The following is a 20,777-nucleotide window of genomic DNA, read 5'->3' on the forward strand; positions in this document are numbered from 1 at the left end:
ATATGGAGTATAAGTTAAATACAACTTCATTTTTTCAGCTAGGGTTTCATTCCCCAATTCCATAGTTCCTGCCGGCCCCACGCCCCAGCCATTCTTCTGCCATCTCCGCCGCGCCCAGGTCCGCCGCCCTGAGGCCCCTGCCGAGCCCCACCCATTCTGCCATCTCCGCCGCGCCGAGTCCCTCCTCGATCCGCGCACTGCGCCCAGGTCACCGCCACCCAGGTCCGCCGCCCTGAGGCCCCTCCAAGATCCGCGCCCCTTCGTCACTTCGCTAAAACCCTACTTTTCCTTCTACCTTAATTCCCCACGCCAATGTCTTCCAACGCAGAACCCGTCGCCGCCGCCACACCTTCAAGGGTGAGTAAGCCCGCCATAGAGGCGGGCGTAAGCGCTCTGTTGAAACACAAAGCCGCCCAATCCGTCAACGAGAAGCCCCAATTACTGCCGCAAGATGATTATTTCTACCTCAACCTCACCCTAAAGAAAATCCCATCAAACCCTCGCACGAATCCCTACAGAATCCCGCTTCCGAACCCCCTTTTGGACGCCGTCAACTCGGAGGTATGTTTAATCGTGGACGACCGGCCGCGAACGACGACGCCGCCGTCGGATGAAATCAAAAAATTGATTAAATCTCAGAACATACCGATTTCAAAAGTGATAAAGTTGTCGAAGCTGAGGGCGAACTACAAGCCCTTCGAGGCAAGGAGGAAGCTTTGCAATAGCTACGACATGTTCTTGGTTGATAAGAGGATTGTTCATTTGTTGCCTAAGTTGTTAGGGAAGGAGTTCTTCAGGAAACAGAAGCTGCCTTTAGGGGTGGATTTGGGAAAAAAGAATTTAAAGTTGCAGGTGGAGAGGGTTTTAGGGAGTGCTTTGTTGTTTATTGGGACGGGGACCTGTTCCGTGCTCAAGCTTGGTAAGGTTGAGATGGAGAAAGATGAGATTGTGGAGAATGTGTTGGACGCCATCAAGGGAGTGATTGAGAGGGTGCCGAAGAAATGGGATGGTGTGAGGAGCTTGCACTTGAAGTTCTCTGATTCGGTGGCTTTGCCGATTTACCAGGCCATGCCGGATGTCAGGTTGAAGATTGAGGGATTGAAGGACAAAAAGGAAGAGGGAGGTGAGGTGACTGAAATTAGTGATAATGACAGTGCTAAGAGTGGGAAGAAGAAGCAGAAGCAGAAGGGGAGGATTCATGAGGTTCGATATATGGATGCTGGTGAGGATGTGGATAGTGATGTTGATGATTTGGATGGGAGCGAGGTTGCTGAATTTCTGCAGAAGAAGGGTATTAGTGATGATGATGAAAACAAGAAGACAGAGAGTGAGGGGAAGAAAAGGAGCAAGAAGAAGACGGAGAGTGTGGGGAAGAAAAGGCGCAAGAGTGATGATGAGAACAAGAAGAGCAAGAAGATGGAGAGTGAGGGGAAGATAATGCGCAAGAGTAAAACTATCAAGGAATAACTATCAAGGAATGTGTCTCAGGATATTTGAATGGAAAGAAGCCGGGCAAGAGTAAAACTATCCAGTCTCGAGAGATTTGAATTGAATGGAAAGAAGCTGACTTTTGATTTTTCATTAAACATGTATTCGAATTATCCAGTCTTTTAAATTTTTATGCCTTATATACGTGGCTAGTTGTTTATGTCTTTTCTTGGATTTGTAGCTGCATTAGTGCATTAAGATGTTTGCATTAGTGCATTAATAGATGCTTGAGAACATGCTTGCGCAGTTTTTTTTATTACAACTATGATAATTACTTATGTATTAGTACTAAAAGATGTATTTTTAGTAGGAAATGTGGCAGTTTTGAAGTTGTGTTTTGTGATTAGTTTGCACACCAAACATAGAGGAGGCAGCTTAGGAACTTGTAGCATTATGAAAGGCTCATTTTGCGTTGTTCATACTTGTATTGATCTATACACTCTTGCTTCATATGCATTTACATGATCTCTGCATGCGTGCTTTCGGTTCTTCCTTTGCTTGTTTAGGTTTGCTCGTTGTTTGCTCATTGTTGGTCTTTCTACTTTTTGGTTTTGTTTCCTGGGTCGGAAAGGCGGGTTTTCTTTAGTTCGATGGTTCGGCCGGAGTTCTATCTTTTTTAATAAAATCGTATTTTAATAATTTACATGATCTCTGCATACTTTGGCTCTCAGTTGTGTAAATTAGTGTATTGTAAATACAATTTGAGATGAGACGGTGTAGAATGCTACTCCGAGGATCCAACTAACTTCATTTTCAGCTGAATGATGTTGATTAATAACTTATGATATTGTACGGTAGTGATTTGATTTGATTTGGCTGGTTTTTAATATTTGTTTCGGTTATTATTTTGCAATAAGGATAAGTTGGTAATTGCCTTTTCAAATCATATCCGTTACCTCATAAAATTATATCTAATCAAATCTGTTTATGGAAACATATCTATAAGATTGGTCTGTTACAAAGAAACTCCATTCACACAACAAAAAAGGGACGTGCTTCTTTAATTTTTGATTCATAGTCTATTGCTTCTTTAATTTTAGGCAGCAGGGATTACTCCTTGTGTGAATTGTGCTCTTGGTCCTGGTGTTCTGTTGTGGTTGTGTTCTTGATCTAGCCAATTACAGCCTACTTAGAAATTTGTGCTGTGCTATTGCTTCTTGCAGAGGAATGCTTAAAGATGTTTTGAGGCTTGAGGTATTGACTATGCAATTCAGAAGCTAGTATTTCCTTGTATTTTCATGGGCTGGTGTTTACACTGGTTTGTTTGATGTTACATTTGGTGAATCTGACAGATGCATTTTTTTTCATGCATCTATAGGCCTGGAGGTTCCTTTCTGCAGCAATCATATGATTTTGAGCTTTATTTTTATCAGATTGCAGTATGCATGATGATCATAAAGGGTGCACTTCTGATCTGAATTTATTGATCACATGTGCCTCAGATTGCATGTTTCTGTAGTGGAAAGTAAGGATGATAAATTGCAAATGTCTGGTCATATAGATTAGCGAGTACGTGGCCTGAACTTTTTCAAGATTTACCTCAGCTGTTAATTCATAATGACAGCATTAGAGGTTTTGATTCAAATAATAATCAATGAAGGAGCCTTTATGTATGTTTTATAGCATAGTCTTCAAGTTGAAGGTATTCCCCTACAGAAGTCAGGCAAAGCTTTGGAACTGTAAACAAATTTGAGCTAGTAAGTTGTTGCTGCTTTGATGTTATGTTTTTAAGCAGAAACTATAAGTATCAGTATGGTGCCCTAATACACATTTACATTTACAAAGGGTCTGTTAAGCAGACTTGCATAGCAGAGCAGACTTGCAGTGCAGAGCAGACTCCCAGAGTCAGAGCAAAGCTGAAGTCCAGAGCAGAGCGAACTTTCAGAGCAGACTCCCAGAGTCAGAGCAGAGCGGACTTTCCAGAGCAGAGTTGAGTTACAGAGCTGACTTAGTTCAGAACAGACTACGTTTCCAGACCTGGCGTATTCCAGACCTGACGAGTAAAGAGCTGACTTTCTCGCTAGTTTTGTTTAAACGTGCTGAACAAGTTTTAGTTGTTTCCTTGTTTTCACGCTATTTCCTTAATTAGATTAGTGTTTAGTATGCCTATATATATGGCTGATTATTCTTGGACGAAATTTAGCTAATTTTGATATATGAAATTGTGAGTTAATCTCTCTTGAGTTTTTCGAATTCCTCTTGATGGTGCCAAGACAAATTCAATTTATCGGCGTATCGGCTAGTTCATCATCCCTCGTCATGTGTCATTCAGCGTCCCCGAGTTGCTGCATCAATCACATCGTTGGGGTTTAGGGATCCGTTCTCTAAATAACTTCGTAGATTAGATTCAGGGGTTTTGGGATAATTCCATACTTTATTTTATTTCAGTTCTCGTTCTAAGTCTTCCGTGCGTGTTTATTTGATCGATCCGGCTAAGTTCCGACTAAGACCGGCGAGATTCACATCAAGTTCCCCAGAGCCGGAGCAGACCAGCATCAGCTCGACAGATCCAAAGCAGACCAACATCAGCTCGGATGATCCAGAGCAGACCAAAACGGAGGGACACAAGAACCTGTAAACCAAGCAAGAATAAGAGAACATAAGATTGTTCTCGTCAAAAGATTCTTCGTCGTCCAGCATATCTCCCCATTTTCTAGAAACCACAGCTGACATAGCTCGTCAAAAATGCCCCTTCAACCGACAATTGTGTAAACGACGAATTAAAAATGTGGTAAATGTTTGAGGAAATATATCTGCTATGAAAATATTTGTTGAAATTGGAAATATTCTTGCCATCCTATCGGAACGGATTTCTTCAGAATGGAAATTGCGTATTATACGGGATTTGCTATACAAGACCAAATCGCTGAATTTGAAGTTCACATTTTTACCCTTTTCGGTTCATATAAATCATATAAATCAGTATTAAATTGAAATAAATAGTAAATCTGAAATTAATGTGGATCGTTGATTTGCGTGATATCAACGCACAAGGATTGGTCTTTGTTCTCCATCTAAGCAAGTGATTGTCATAGAATGCAACCCATATATATATATATATATATATGGGTGGAAAACACCTTTCAGAATATAAAATAAGAATCAATTTCGATCTACGGTTGACTCATCACATTGTTGGATGAATTCATGGTCCCGAGTTCGAATTTAATAAGTAGCAAAAAAATTATTTTTCGCAATTCATATATTTACACAGTGAATTCATACGTGCTCTCAATCACTTGCCTACGTCTCCAAAGCTGACAATCACTCGCCAGAGCTAACCTTGCCGTGAGCCCTGCCAGAGTGCAGCGTTCCCAGAGCCAACCCTGCCAGAGTGCAGCGTTCCCAGAGCCAGCCCTGCCAGAGTGCAGCCCTACCAACTCTGCCAGAGTGCAGCGCTACCAGCTCTGCCAAAGTGCAGCGCTACCAGAGACAGCTCTGCCAGAGTGCAGCGTTCCCAAAGCCAGCCCCTGCTGACTCAACTAGAATACCTCTAGATTGACTTGTAATAGGACAAGGACACTCTAGCATTGGTAAGTTAACCCAACGTCGTCTCTCAAGGAAGATCTTTAAGGGCTTTTAATTATGTCACTCGAAAACAGTAAACTATGGATTAAAAGCTGTAAAATTAACTAACACTTGGAAAGTAAACTTAACGTGAATTTAAACTTAAGAAAGCGAAAAGGAATTATTAACTAATGCTGGTAACTAAAACTTAATTAAAACTTAATCTTAAAATTATCCAGGCGAGAGAGAACAAACGTAAATACTTAAGCATAATTAAACTATTAAACCTAGGCATGATTAAACGCATAAGGTAAAGGCAGAATTTAAATACTTGAATTAAAGCTTCTAATCTAATGAACATAAACTAAAGTGCATAATTTAAAGGAAAGCAATAAACGAAAGTAAAGCATAAACATAATTAAATTGCAAAATTTAAAGGAAAGCAAGTAAATAAACGTAAATACGAAATGCCATAAATCGTCTCGAGAAGCAACTTGTCACGTGATTACAACTCTAAACGGGAACTAATTAAAACATGAATTGAAAGAACTATAATAAACTAACTAGAACATAATTCGAAACTAAGACTAAGAAAGCAGTAAACCTAAGTCTTTGGCTAACTAGGCGGAAACTAAAGATTAGGGCTAAGAGATAACTAAGTGCCGGATGGAGGAGATGATTTCTTCATTCACGTTCAAGCCCCCTTTTATAGACTTCAATCCAATCCTAATCCTCATCAAACTTAAACTCGCGTTGCAAAACTGGACTCTTAAGGAAATAGAATCGTAAACTCAAAGGTAATCCAGCTGGCAGCGTGCTCTGCAAGTTATCTCAACTCTGGCGAGAATTGGCTAACTCTGGAAGTTCAGCTCTGGAAAGGTAAGGCAGAGCTGAAGTCAGCTCTGCAAAGTTCAGATCTGGCGAGTAGTGCAGAGCTGAAAGTTCAGCTCTGCTGAAATAGAAATTTTATTGAAGAAAAAAGTTTGCAAAAAACCTTTAGAGCACATGCGCAAACAAGGAGAGGGCCAGAAAAAACCAAAACGAGGAAAAGATAACAAAACCCAAGAAGAAAGAAAGCAAAAAACAAAGCTAAAACAACCAAGAAAAACCGCAGAGCAAAGCAGCCGAGCCCGAGCAAAAGCCCACACCAGAGCAGCCCCGACAGAGCAGAGCTGACTTCCGGAGCAGAGAAGGCCTCCAGAACAGAGGTTGTCTCCAGAGCAGAGCTGACATCCGGTGCATAGCTGACCTCCAGAGCATAGCAGACCTCCAGAGCAGAGCTGACCTTCAGTGCAAAGCTGGCCTCCAGAGCATAGCAGACCTCCAGAGCAGAGCTGGTCTACAGAGCAGGGCTGACATCCAGAGCAGAGCTCACCTGGAGGGCAGAGCTGACCTCTAGAGCAGCGCTGCCCTCCAGAGCAGAGCTGGCCTCCAAAGCAGAGCTGACTACCAGCGCAGAGCATACGCGCCGTACCGACGAAACCGAAAAACCAAGCAAACTTGCAAAACCCAACAACGGGAGAGGAAAGCAGAATAAGAAATCTGAAAGTTCAGCTCTGCATATGTTGACTCTGGTGAAAGAGCAGAGCTGAGCTTCAGAGCTGACTCCAGTCAGAGCTGAGCTGAGCTTCAGAGCTGACTCCAGTCAGAGCAGAGCTGAGCTTCAGAGCTAACTCTAGTTCATAGCAGGGCTACGTTTTCAGAGCTGGAGTTTCCAGAGTTGGAGTATTCAGAGCTGGCGTAATTCAGAGCTGGCGTTTCCCGGAGATGGCTTTCTCACTAGTATTGTTTTAGCTTGCTGAACAAGTTTCGTTGTTTCCTTTGTTTCATATTGTTTCCTTCTTTACATTAGGGTTTAATGTTGCCTATATATATGGCTGCTACTTGTTGGATAAAAACTTGGCTGATTTTTGATATATGACATTGTGAGTTATTCTCTCTCAAGTTTCTCAATTCTTCTCGATTATTCCAAACAAGAATTCAATCATCGACGTAACAACGAGTTCATTATCCCTCATCGCGTGACATTCATCGTCCCCGAGTGGCTGCATCAACTGCACGTTGGGGTTTAGGGATTCGTTCGCCTAGATCATTTCGTGGGTTAGGTTCAGATATTTTGGGATACTCCATCTTTATCTTTCCTGTTAATTTTCCTAGCGTATTTTCAAGTCTTCCGCGCGTGTTTACTTGTTCGGTCCGGCAAAGTTCATACAAAGACCGGCGAGGATCACATCGGTTGGTATCAGAGCAAGTGTGAAAGGGACATCTTTGGTGATGCAGCGCCGATGCTAACTACAGAGGCCAAAGTTTTTTTAGGCCCGTAACTTTGGTAGTTTTGCAAATATAGGACAATTTTTTTCGGGCTTGCAATTATAGGACAATACTTAAAAAATTAGACATTGGTAGGACAAATTGAGCCCAAATTGAGCCCGATGCCTACGTGGCTGACAAGTAAGCTATCCAATCAGCTTACTTCTTATAAGGCTTACTTCTCAGCTGTGGGGTCAGCTCTAGGGTCAGCTCTGTCAGTCAGCTCTGGCGGTCAGCTCTGGGTCAGCTCTGGCGGTCAGCTCTGGGGGGTCAGCTCTGGCGGTCAGCTCTGTAGCCTCCACACTGGAGCCTCCACTCTGGAGCTGACTGCCAGAGATGACCGCCAGAGCTATCCGGCCAGAGCTGATCGGCTCTGACTGACAAAGCTGACCTCCAGAGCTGAGAAGTAAGCCTTATAAGAAGTAAGCTGATTGGATAGCTTACTTGTCAGCCACGTAGGCATCGGGCTCAATTTGTCCTACCAATGTCTAATTTTTTAAATATTGTCCAATAATTGCAAGCACGAAAAAAATTGTCCTATATTTGTAAAACTACCAAAGTTACGGGCCTAAAAAAACTTTGGGCTCCTAACTACATGGTTGTTCGGAAGAAAAGAGGCATGGAGGTATTTTCAACAACAATTTCGGCATGTTCAAAGTTCAAGAAAATTCAGCGTTAGAGCCGAAACATTTGGTTTTTTATCCCGGCAAGACGCATGATGGACAAGAGAAAAGAGCTATGGTCCAACTGTGTTATGTGCAACAAACGAAGATTTGATTTTTGATCCATATATATATATATAGCTAATTCGTCCAACAAAGTAGCAGCCATATATATATAGGCAAAACTAAACTCTAATCTAATGAAGGAAACAACATAAAACAAGGAAACTTGAAAACAAGGAAACAACAAAAACTTGTTCCGTAAGTTTAGACAAAACTAGCGAGAACATCAGCTCCGTAAGGGTCAGGTCTGGAATACGCCAGGTCTGGAATACGCCAGCTCTGGAATCTCCAGCTCTGGAAACGCCAGCTCTGGAAAACTCCAACTCTAGAACGCCAGCTCTAGAATGCCAGCTCTGGAACAACAACTCTGCCTGGACTTCCGTCAGCTCTGGAACTTAACTTTGCTCAGAACTTCAGTCAGCTCTGCTTTGGAAGTCTGCTCTGCTCTGGCGATCTATTCTTCTCTGCTCTGGCGATCTGTTCTGCTCTGCTCTCGCGCTCTGCAAGTTTGCTATGCTCTGAAGACCTTCTCTGTTCTGGCACAACGACTTCAGCTCTGGCGAGCTTAGCTCTGGTCTGGCGCGGAATTCAGCTCTGCTCTGGCGTGAGTTTAGCTCTGTTCTGGCTGCATCATTGCCGGTGCAGAGCTGATACCAAATGATGTGATCCTTACCGGTGCAGAGCTGAATCTTGCAGAGCTGATCACACAAACACGCACGGAAGACTTAAAAATGAGAACTGAAATAAAAATAGGGTGGAATATCCCAAAACCTCTGAATCTAATCTACAAAATTATCTAGAGAACGGATCCCTAAACCCCAACGTATGATTGACGCAGCAACTCGGGGACGCTGAATGATACGTGACGAGGGATCATGAACTCGCCGTTACGTCGATAAATGAATTCGTTCTGGGCAAGAATGCGCTGAGCAACGCTTCCGGGGCAGGGCTACGCTGAGCAGCACTTTCGGTGCAGGGTTGCGCAGGGCAGCACTTCCGGGCAAAGCAGCGCTGAGCATCGCAGCCGGGGCAGGGCTGTGCAGGGCATCGCTTCTGGGGCAGGGCTGCGCTGAGCAGCGCTTCCGGTCCAGGGCTGCGCTGAGTAGCGCTTCCCGGTGCAGGGCTGCGCTGGGCTGATGAGAGCGCAACACTTCCGAGCTGGGCGTCTGTGCTGCGTGGACCTCACTCAGCAGGAAGGCCAAGGACACAAAGCCAAAAGAGTTTTGGCAAAAAAAAATGCAGTGGATAATCTATATCTATTTTATTATCTAAAGTCAAAGTGTTTACAGCTGTTGACACCACTTTATTCCCTGTTTCTTCCCATTTGCGTTTTCTGCTCCCTTTTGCGAGGGTTTTGATGTTTTTGAAGCATTGTTTAGAAAAAAAAATGAAAGCTTGAGAAATAAATTAGGATACGTGCTACTGGGCAAGAATGCGCTGACCAATGCTTCCGGGGCAGGGGGTCACTGAGCAGTACTTTCGGTGCAGGGCTGCGTAGGGCAGCGCTTCCGGGCAAAGCAGCATTGTGCATCGCAGCCGGGGCAGGGCTGCGTAGGGCGGCGCTTCTGAGGCAGGGCTGCACTGAGCACTGGGCAGAGCTGCACTGAGCAGCGCTTCCGGTGCAGGGCTGCACTGAGCAACGCAATGGGGCAAGGCTGCGTAGAGCAGCGCTTCTGGGCCAGGGCTGCGCTGGGGAAGAGCTGCGCTGAGCACTGGGGCAGGGCTGCACTGAGCAACGCTTCCGGTGCAGGGCTGCGATGAGCAGCGCCTCCGGTGCAGGGCTGTACTGAGCAGCGCTATGGGGCAAGGCTGCGCAGAGCTGCGCTTCAGGGGCAGGGCTGCGCTGGGCTGACGAGAGCGCAATGCTTCCGAGCTGGGCGCCTGTGCTGCGTGGACCTCACCCAACAGGAAGGCCAAGGACACAAAGCCAAAAGAGTTTTGGCAAAAAAAGACGCAGTGGATAATTTATATCTATTTTATTATTGTGAGGTTGGCCCATTTCTCATTCCTTCTCCCTTTCTTTTTCTTTTTGATTCTGGGCCAACTTCAGGGCCCAGAACCGAGCCCACCCACTAATCCCAGCCCATTCCCAAACCCTAGCCCACTCCCCCCTCTGATATACCCCACCCGAGCCCCACTCTCTCTCTCACTTCCCTCTGCGCCGCTTCCCTTTCCCTCTCTTCTCTCTCCCCAACTCCTCGGCTCCTCCACCCTTCCACCGCCCTTCTGCCTTGATTTCTCCAGCGCCTTCAATGGCAATCCATCCTACCGTTGCTACTGCTCCCTTTAAAACCTTGATGCTTCCTCATGCTGGGTGTACCGTTATTATCAAAGCGAGAAAGGCTCTGCTATTCCTTTCAAGTGTTGTTTCTTTGGTAGTACGGGATTCCCTGTGTGAGTGGAGGTATCACCGGGCTTTCCTGTCCATCGGAGCCTTGATTGGTGGTTACCTGAGGTAGATCTGAGCCGCCGGAGTTCTGTACTAGGCTCCTGCTGTTGGTGGCTCTGTTGAGATCTGAGAAGCTGCTCCATATCCACCACCTGGTCTTGATCGAACTGCTGCCGGAAGGGTTGCTGAGTTAAAGGGGAAAATCTGAGCCCCACCGTGTCCCGAGGACACCTTTTCCCCTCTCTGAATTCTCGTTACCTTATCTTCTTTTTTTTATCTTTTTCTCATTTTTCTTTCTTTTCTGTGCAGATCAGAAGCTGAAGAGGAAGAAGGAACTGAATACGAAGAAGAAGATGAGACAAGTGCTTGAGCACGTAGTGGGGAAGACAGGAGGTTCGGGAACCAAGCGGTGAACCCTGGCTAGGCGAAGATACCCTACAGTGGTATCAGAGCCACGATGACCTAGCCAGGGCACCCTCCGAACACATCTTACCCACCCCGCCGCCCTTTGGCTGCGCCGATTTGCTCCCAACGAGCAAGGAAAAGTGTAAGTCCAGCCCTTCCCCAGGAAGGGTGTGGCTCTGGTAAATTGGCTAAAAACCCTAGCTCCTAGACTCTAGGGTTGGTGTTGCCTGCTGATTTTGTTTTTTGCTTGCTTTTGCTTGCTGAGTCTCTGGTATCTTGCGATCCTGAGTTTTACTTGCTTCCGCTTGTTGGCTATTATCTCGATAATTCCTTGGCATTACAAGCCTGGTTAAGATCTCCCTTGTAGTTGGTCCAGTTCGTCTGGATTCCCCTTTAAAGGTGTCTCCTCGTGCGAGTAACCTGGAAAGCAAGGGAGAAAAGGAGTTATCCAGTGTGGCTGACTGTGTCTTATTTTCTAGTTACCTTTACTCTGTGTTTGAGTTTTTTCTTTTTCTGAAAAAGGTTCGTGTGCCTTGAAAACTCTCTTGGATTGAGAGTTTGTGGACTATTTTCTGTCCCCTTGGAACCTCTAGGGTGACCAGTGCGAACCTTGCTCCACAGATCAATCTGTGCTGAGATCTGGGCTCTCCACTGCTCTTTAACCCTAGGTGGATCCTCTCAGGTCAGTTCTGACCTCCCTTCTATTGTGTGCTTCCTTTGTGCTTGTGTATACTAGGTTCTCTTGCCTGTTGCATCAGCATAATCATGAACAACATGCATGTAGTGCCATTCAATGGCAGAGATGATTTTCAGGACTGGAAAATCAAGATAGAATGCATTTTGGTTAAAGAAAAGGTTAAAAGAGCTATAACCACTAAGATTGATGAAACTGTTACTGATGTTAAATTGCATGAGATGAATGATAATGCTAGAGCTACAATTTTATTGAATCTGTGTAGCTCTGTGGTCAGAAAGGTGTCACACCATGTTTGTACTAAAGATTTGTGGGATGACTTGAATGCTATATATGCTGCCCCTTCTGAAGTGTCAACTTGGTCTTTGCAAAATCAATTTATGTCTTTTCAAATGGACTCTTCAAAGGATGTTGATACTAATATGGAGAATTTCAATAAACTACTGCATGATTTAAAACTTGCTGGAGATGACTCCATTGAAAAGTATGCTCCCCAAATTCTTTTAAATTCCATACCTGAGCCCTTTGCTGAGGTAAAATCTGCTTTGAAGTATGGTGGGTCAAAAGTCACTTGTGAAATGATTACTAATGGTCTTAAGTCTAAAGAGAGTGAACTCAAATTGATTAAGTCAAAGCCTCTGTATGGTGAAATCCTTTATGTGAACAAGAACCAAACCCAGAACCTCAATAGGGGTCAGAACCCTGATAAGTCTAAGGACATGAGACCTTATCACCATAAGGCTGAGCATAGTGGTCAAAACCAGAACCAAAACTCTGACCAAAAACCTAGGAAAGTTTGTTGGAACTGTGGTAAGCCTGACCACTTCATCAATAAGTGCAAAATGCCTAAGAAGAATAGAGATTTTGTCCCTAATGAGCCAAAACAACATGCCAACAATGTCTATGAGGAAGATAGTGTCTACATGGTGCATGAACTTGATTTTCAGTACATTAATTACTCCAATAATGTGTCTAAATCTGTAAAATCAAATGAGTGGTTGATAGACTCTGGCTGCACTTTTCATGTCACACCTTTCAAACACATGTTTCACAATCTAGAGTCTGTCAATTCTGGTCATGTAGCTTTAGCTGATGGCCAAAGGTGTGATATTCTGGGAAAAGGAGATGTTTGCCTGAAATTTGAAAATGGGAGTTTGTTGACCTTAAATGAAGTCAGATATGTGCCTAACTTGAAGTTCAGTCTCCTATCTGTTTCAAAGATTGCTGATAAAATGCTTGATGGGTCTGTGAACTACCTGAGGTTTCAATTTGAAAAAGACTCCAAACTCTTCTTTACTGCTCCTAGAAAAGGTGACTTGTATGCTGTCCAAGCTGAATCTGTGCCTCCTTCTGTGATTAATTTGGTGCATGATGACAAGACTGCATTGTGGCATACTAGGCTAGGTCACATGAGTAACAAAGGTCTAGAAATCTTAAGAAAAACTGGAGCATTTGGTAAGGATAAAGTCTCAAGCATGCAATTCTGTGAACCTTGTGTGATGGGCAAGCATCATAAGTCTGCATTCCCTGTATCCAAACCATACCCCAGAGAACATGTTAGTACAGAAATTCTTGAATACCTGCATGCTGATGTTTGGGGCCCTGCAAAGGTGCCCACCCATGGTGGAAATTATTATTTCTTGTCTGTGATAGATGATTTCTCTAGAAAAACTTGGGTTTTCTTGATGAAAAACAAATCTGATGTTTTTGAGAAACTTTCTAACTGGGCTGTTCAAATCCAGAATCAGACTAAGAAAAGAATCAAATGCATAAGAACTGATAATGGGCTTGAATTTTGCAATAATGCTATGAATAAATGGTGCTTTGAATCTGGTATTGCAAGGCATAAGTCAGTCCCATACACTCCTCAACAGAATGGAGTTGTGGAAAGAATGAACAGAACTCTCCTTGAGAGAGTGAGAAGTCTTCTTGTTGGCTCTGGTTTGTCAAAACATTTTTGGGGTGAAGCCCTCATGACTGCTGTATACTTGATAAACAGATCACCCTCTGTGCCTTTGCTTGGTAAATTGCCTGAATCTGTTTTCTTTGATAAACCTGTCTGTTTGAGCAATCTGAAGGTTTTTGGGTGTGCTGCATATGTGCATCAGAGTGTGTGTAAACTTGAACCTAGAGCTAAGAAGTGCATTTTCTTAGGATATCCTGAGGGTGTCAAAGGCTATAGGCTTTGGGATAGGTCTGTGCCTGGTTTTAAGACATGCATTAGTAGGGATGTGATTTTCAATGAACTTATGTTTCCATGCTTACCTGAATCCTCACATTCTGACACTCCAAGTGAGGTGGAGACAACCAGGCCTATTGACCTAGAAAGGTATGATTTTATAATCACTCCCCCCATTCCTTCTGAGGTGGACCCTGAACCAAACACTGAGCCTGAGCATGTGCATGATCATACCAATAACAATATCCCAGTACCTGAACCAGAACCTCTACTTGAACCTGGAGTTTTGCATGATCCTGCCCCAGAACCTAGCTCGGATAGGAACACAACTCAGAATGATTACTTGCTGTCTAGAGATAGAGAAAGAAGACATGTGAGAACCCCTGCTAGGTTTGATGACTACAATTTGTCAATGTATGCTTTCAATGTGTTTAATAATATTGATGTGTCTGAACCTAGTACTTTTTCTGAAGCCATGAACTGTCCTGAATCTGAAAAATGGTATGCTGCTATGGAATCTGAGATGAACTCCTTGCATGATAATAATACTTGGATTCTTGTTGAAAAACCTGATAACTGCTCTTTGGTTGAGTGTAAGTGGCTGTTTAAGATAAAGAATGAGGTTGACCATGTTAGATACAAGGCTAGATTGGTTGCTAAAGGTTTCACTCAAAAGGAAGGTGTTGATTATGATGAAATCTTTGCTCCTGTTGTGAAATTCACTACTGTCAGGATTATGCTTGCTTTATGTGCTCATTTCAATTGGGAATTAAAGCAAATGGATGTTACAACAGCTTTCTTGCATGGTGAATTAGAGAACAACATTTACATGAAACAACCTGAAGGCTTTGTTGACAAAAACTTTCCAAATCATGTGTGTCTTTTGAAAAAATCTTTATATGGCTTAAAACAATCACCAAGGCAATGGAATCTTAAATTTGATCAATGCATGAGAAGCATGAACTTTACAAGGAGTAAGTTTGATCACTGTTTGTATTACATGAAGTTTGGTACTCCTGTCTACTTGCTCTTGTATGTGGATGATATGCTGATTCTTGGTCCCTGTCTGAAAACCATTGAGCATGTTCAGAAATGTTTATGTGAAAACTTTGATATGAAAGATCTAGGTGATGCTAAGAAAATCCTAGGCATGTGCATTGAAAGAAATAGGGAGAAATCCACTTTACTGCTGCATCAGTCTGATTATGTGAAGCAGGTTTTAAAGAAGTTTAACATGGAAAATTGTAATTCTGTCAATGTGCCTCTTGGTTCTCATTTTGAGTTGAGTAAAAAGCAATGCCCTGTATCTGAGTCTGAACTTGCTGAAATACAGAATATTCCTTATGCCAATGCCATAGGTTCTGTCATGTATTTAATGATAAGCATTAGACCTGATATAGCCTATGTTGTTTCTTGCCTTAGCAGATATATGGCTAATCCTGGAATGCCTCATTGGGAAGCTGTGAAATGGTTGTTTAGATATCTGAAATCTACCATGCATTGTGGTCTGATCTTTGATAAGTCTGATGATAGAGTTAAATGTGTTGGTTATGTTGATTCTAATTATGCTAACAATAAGGATAATAGAAAGTCAACTACTTCCTATGTGTTTACTCTCTGTGGTTCTTGTATTAGCTGGAAATCTCAATTACAGGGAATTGTTGCTCTGTCAACTACTGAGTCTGAGTACATTGCAGCCACTGAAGCTGTAAAGGAAGCAATATGGCTGAATGGAGTCTTATCTGAACTTCAACATATTAATGACAAACCCTTGTTATTCTCTGATAGTCAGTCTGCAATCCAATTATGCAAAAATCCTGTGTTTCATGATAGAACCAAACATATAGATGTCAGGTATCATTTCATAAGAGATGTTGTTGAGAAAAGTGAGGTCATACTTGAGAAAATACCCTCAGAGTTCAACCCTGCTGACATGGAAACTAAGTGTCTTCCTGTTGCCAAGCTTACTTCTTGTCAGAAAACCTTGCATATGAGTTTGTAGTAATCTGGTACTGCATGTGACTCTTCCTGTTTTTCTTTTCTGCATGATGTTCTTTGTTGTCCCTTATGTTTTTCTGTGTGAGATTTATGAGTTTGACTTGTTTTCCCTTTTTTTTGTGCATAATGTGTTTAGAGTTCTGCCCTACTCTGCATGTTTTTGTGTGTACTTTTGTGTGTGAGTCTGTTGAATCTCCAATGATAACCCCTTGGGTTTGAGGAATGGTGTTTTCCCTGGGTTGGTCTCTGTGATTTGAGATTGAGTTAAATATGCTTAATATTTTTCTCACCCTCTATTGTCTTGTCTTTGTGATAGGATGATAGTAAAAATAGGGGCTGTGATGACAACTCCAACTCAAAAGGATGGCCCTTCCTTGGTGATTAAATGATCAATGTGCCAAAGGTGGATATGTGAGGTTGGCCCATTTCTCATTCCTTCTCCCTTTCTTTTTCTTTTTGATTCTGGGCCAACTTCAGGGCCCAGAACCGAGCCCACCCACTAATCCCAGCCCATTCCCAAACCCTAGCCCACTCCCCCCTCTGATATACCCCACCCGAGCCCCACTCTCTCTCTCTCACTTCCCTCTGCGCCGCTTCCCTTTCCCTCTCTTCTCTCTCCCCAACTCCTCGGCTCCTCCACCCTTCAACCGCCCTTCTGCCTTGATTTCTCCAGCGCCTTCAATGGCAATCCATCCTACCGTTGCTACTGCTCCCCTTAAAACCTTGATGCTTCCTCATGCTGGGTGTACCGTTATTATCAAAGCGAGAAAGGCTCTGCTATTCCTTTCAAGTGTTGTTTCTTTGGTAGTACGGGATTCCCTGTGTGAGTGGAGGTATCACCGGGCTTTCCTGACCATCGGAGCCCTGATTGGTGGTTACCCGAGGTAGATCTGAGCCGCCGGAGTTCTGTACTAGGCTCCTGCTGTTGGTAGCTCTGTTGAGATCTGAGAAGCTGCTCCATATCCACCACCCGGTCTTGATCGAACTGCTGCCGGAAGGGTTGCTGAGTTAAAGGGAAAAATCTGAGCCCCACCGTGTCCCGAGGACACCTTTTCCCCTCTCTGAATTCTCGTTACCTTATCTTCTTTTTTTTATCTTTTTCTCCTTTTTCTTTCTTTTCTGTGCAGATCAGAAGTTGAAGAGGAAGAAGGAACTGAATACGAAGAAGAAGACGATACAAGTGCTTGAGCACGTAGTGGGGAAGACAGGAGGTTCGGGAACCAAGCGGTGAACCCTGGCTAGGCGAAGATACCCTACAATTATCTAAAGTGAAAGTGTTTACAGCTGTTGACCCCACTTTATTCCATATTTCTTCCCCTTTGCGTTTTTTGCTCCCTTTTGCGAGTTTTGATGTTTTTGAAGCATTGTTAAGAAAAAAAAATGAAAGCATGAGAAAGAAATGAGGAGACGTGCTACTTGGCAAGAATGCGCTGAGCAACGTTTCCGGGGCAGGGCTGTGCAGGGCTGCGCTGAGCAGCACTTTTGGTGCAGGGCAGCGCTTCCGGGCAAAGCAGCGCTGAGCATCACAGTCGGGGCAGGGCTGCGCAGGGCAGCGCTTCTGGGGCAGGGCTGCGCTGAGCAGAGCTTCTAGTGCAGGGCTGCACTGAGCAGCGCAATGGGGCAAGGCTGCGCAGAGCTGCGCTTCCGGGGCAGGGCTGCGCTGGGCTGACAAGAAGCGCAACGCATCCGAGCTAGGCGCATGTGCTACGTGGACCTCACCCAACAGAAAGGCCAAGGACACAAAGCCAAAAGAGTTTTGGCAAAAAAAAAATGCAGTGGATAATCTATATCTATTTTATTATCTAAAGTCAAAGTGTTTACAGCTGTTGACCCCACTTTATTCCATATTTCTTCCCCTTTGCGTTTTTTGCTCCCTTTTGCGAGTTTTGATGTTTTTGAAGCATTGTTAAGAAAAAAAAATGAAAGCATGAGAAAGAAATGAGGAGACGTGCTACTAGGCAAGAATGCGCTGAGCAACGCTTCCGGGGCAGGGCTGTGCAGGGCTGCGCTGAGCAGCACTTTTGGTGCAGGGCAGCGCTTCCGGGCAAAGCAGCGCTGAGCATCACAGCTGGGGCAGGGCTGCGCAGGGCAGCGCTTCTGGGGCAGGGCTGCGCTGAGCAATGGGCGGAGCTGCGCTGAGCAGAGCTTCTGGTGCAGGGCTGCACTGAGCAGCGCACTGCACTGAGTAGCGCAATGGGGCAAGGCTGCGCAGAGCTGCGCTTCCGAGGCAGGGCTGTGCTGGGCTGACGAGAGCGCAACTCTTCCGAGCTGGGCGTCTGTGTTGCGGGGACCTTACCCAACAGGAAGGCCAAGGACACAAAGCCAAAAGAGTTTTGGCAAAAAAAAAAAATGCAGTGGATAATCTATATCTATTTTATTATCTAAAGTCAAAGTGTTTACAGCTGTTGACACCACTTTATTCCCTATTTCTTTCCCTTTGCATTTTTTGCTCCCTTTTGCGATGGTTTTGATGTTTTTGATGCATTGTTAAGAAGAAAAAAAAATGAAAGCATGAGAAAGAAATGAGGAGACGTGCTACTGGGCAAGAATGCGATGAGCAACGCTTCTGGGGCAGGGCTGCGCTTCCGGTGCAGGTCTGTGCAGAGTAGCACTTCCGGGGCAGGGCTGAGCAGGGCAGCACTTCCGGGCAAAGAAGTGCTGCGCATCGCACCTGGGGAAGGGCTGCGCTGGGGCAGAGCTGCGCTGAGCACTGGGGCAGGGCTGCTCTGAGAAGTGCTTCCGGTGCAGGGCTGCACTGAGCAGCGCTATGGGGCAAGGCTGCGCAGAGCTGCGTTTCCGGGGCAGGGCTGCGCTGGGCTGACGAGAGCGTAGCGCTTCCGAGCTGGGTGACTGTGCTGCATGGACCTCACCCAACAGGAAGGCCAAGGACACAAAGCCAAAAGAGTTTTGGCAAAAAAAATCGCAGTGGATAATATATATCTATTTTATTATCTAAAGTCAAAGTGTTTACAGCTGTTGACACCACTTTATTACCTGCTGAAATGGAAATTTTATTGAAAATAGAAGTTTTGAAAAAACCTTGAAAGCACAGGCGCAAACAAGGAGATGAGCCTCAAAAAAGAGAGCCCAAGAAAACGAAAAAAAAAATATCAAAACCCTCGCAAAAGGGAGCAAAAAACGCAAAGGGAAAGCAGCAACTAAAACAACGCAGGGAAGGACGGAGGCGGACTCCAAAACTCCGGGGCAGCGCTACTGGACAAGAATGCGCTGAGCAACGCTTTCGGGGCAGGGCAGCGCTTCCGAGGTAGGGCTGCACAGAGCAGCGCTTACGGGGCAGGGTTGCGCTGAGCAGCGCTTTCAGTGCAGGGTTGCGCAGGGCAGTGCTTCTGGGCAAAGCAGTGCTGAGCATCGCAGCCGGGGCAGGGCTGTGCAGGGCAGCGCTTCTAGGGCAGGGCTGCGCTGAGCACTGGGTAAGGCTGCGGTGCGCACTATGGCAGGGCTGCACTGAGCAGTGCTTCCGGTGCAGGGCTGCACTGAGCAGCGCAACGGTGCAGGGCTGCACTGAGCAGCGCTTCCGGGCCAGGGCTGCGCTGAGCACTGGGGCAGGGCTGCACTGAGCAACGCTACGGGGCAAGGCTGTGTAGAGCTGCGCTTCCGGGCCAGCGCTTTGGGGCAGGGCTGCGCCGAGCAGCACTTTTGGGGCAGGGCTGCGCTGGGCTGACGAGCGCTTCCGACGAGCGCAGCGCTTCCGAGCTGGGCGCTGTGCTGCGCGGACCTCACCCAACAGGAAGGCCAAGGACACAAGAACCTGAAAACCAAGGAAACACATGAGAGAACATGGCAAACAAACAAAGCAAAAAGGCAGCAGAAACAACCACCACCCAGGACCGCCTACCAAGGGGAGACAACCCTTCCAACCAGGTCAAACAAACCCCATCACCACCTTCCGAAAAGTGAGGGAACCCAAGAGGCTCAACAACCAAACAGTCTCCAACCAGACCCAAGCCCTCAAGAACCACCATCCTCGAGGAATGTGAAGAGCTAAGGCATTGAGAAGCAACATCAAGATAATACAAATCAATCCGATCAGACCCAATTCTCCGCTAGCAGTGAATCTCCTAATGCAATTACTTTTATAATCAGCTCTCTTTTCTTATTTTAAAATGATAGCTTTGCTTTGAAGGTCATCTTCACGGGATGAAGTAATTGGAAGTAACCAAAGACTTCCCGTGAGGTTTCATTGGCATGGTTTTCACCAGCAATACGTGTTTGTAACGAGAATTATTGATTTTTTCACTAAAACTTTGGGGGATTTAGCTGTAATTTATACCGTTTGTTTTGATTTTTTGTCTTGCTATGAATTTGCAGATTTTGTGGTTCGTTGGAATCGAATAATCATCTCATAACTCAACAAAGAATTATGAGCAACATTATTGGTATCTTTTCTTTTTCTTCTCATTATATCTTGTGTTCCATAACCTTCAAACTTTGTATAGAGAATTATAATTTCTTTTTCGGTGAACTACTAGAATTTTCTATCTGGAATTTGTTGAGCAGTTTTCCTTCTTATTTATTTTAAATATGTATGGATTTTACATAAGCATTTTATGGTGCCTGAAACTGAAAATTTGTGTTTTTGAAGCTATCTGGCTCTTTCTAGAAGTGTGAAGTCGGTGTTCAAAGCTTGGGAGCAGCGGCTTAACTCTTCAGAGGTACTCCATGATTTGCTGAGATTTGGTTATTGATATGTTTTTCCTTGAATTGAAGATACGAGTTCATGTTTAAGCGGTGAAATATGTTTGGTTATTGATATGTTTTCCCCGTTTTTAAGGTTAGATGCAAATTGGATTTCTACTTCTTTTTAGAATTTCAAGAGGAAAAAAATATATACTATAAGTTTTTTCTTTTTATTTTCTTTTCTGGTGGTAGGTTATATGCCTACTCAAATATGCAGCTTTGCATTTTTCTTTTCTTTCTCTATTTTTTCTGCAACAACCAGATTCGAGGAAAGAATAAAATACAGGTATAATATATTATTAAATTTTCTTTGCATATGTATAGTAGTTGATTTTCTGAATTTAAATTAATTTTTAATCCTGTGAGTTTCCTTAGCTTTGATGG

The 20,777-nt window shown here is 44.3% G+C and overlaps 1 protein-coding gene across 2 annotated transcripts in view; it reads left to right on the forward strand.

Annotated features, from left to right (window-relative positions):
• LOC130999068 (uncharacterized) overlaps window positions 1-20,777 on the forward strand; it is a 27,591-nt gene continuing 6,814 nt past the window's right edge. For both annotated transcript variants that reach the window (XM_057924540.1, XM_057924539.1), the window contains exon 1: window positions 1-1,512. In XM_057924540.1, the coding sequence (XP_057780523.1) occupies window positions 313-1,467 (1,155 nt within the window). In that variant the 5' untranslated portion in view covers window positions 1-312 and the 3' untranslated portion in view covers window positions 1,468-1,512. The remainder of the gene's footprint in view (window positions 1,513-20,777) is intronic.

Source organism: Salvia miltiorrhiza, chromosome 8 (genome assembly GCF_028751815.1).
Source record: "Salvia miltiorrhiza cultivar Shanhuang (shh) chromosome 8, IMPLAD_Smil_shh, whole genome shotgun sequence".
Classification (NCBI taxonomy): domain Eukaryota; kingdom Viridiplantae; phylum Streptophyta; class Magnoliopsida; order Lamiales; family Lamiaceae; genus Salvia; species Salvia miltiorrhiza.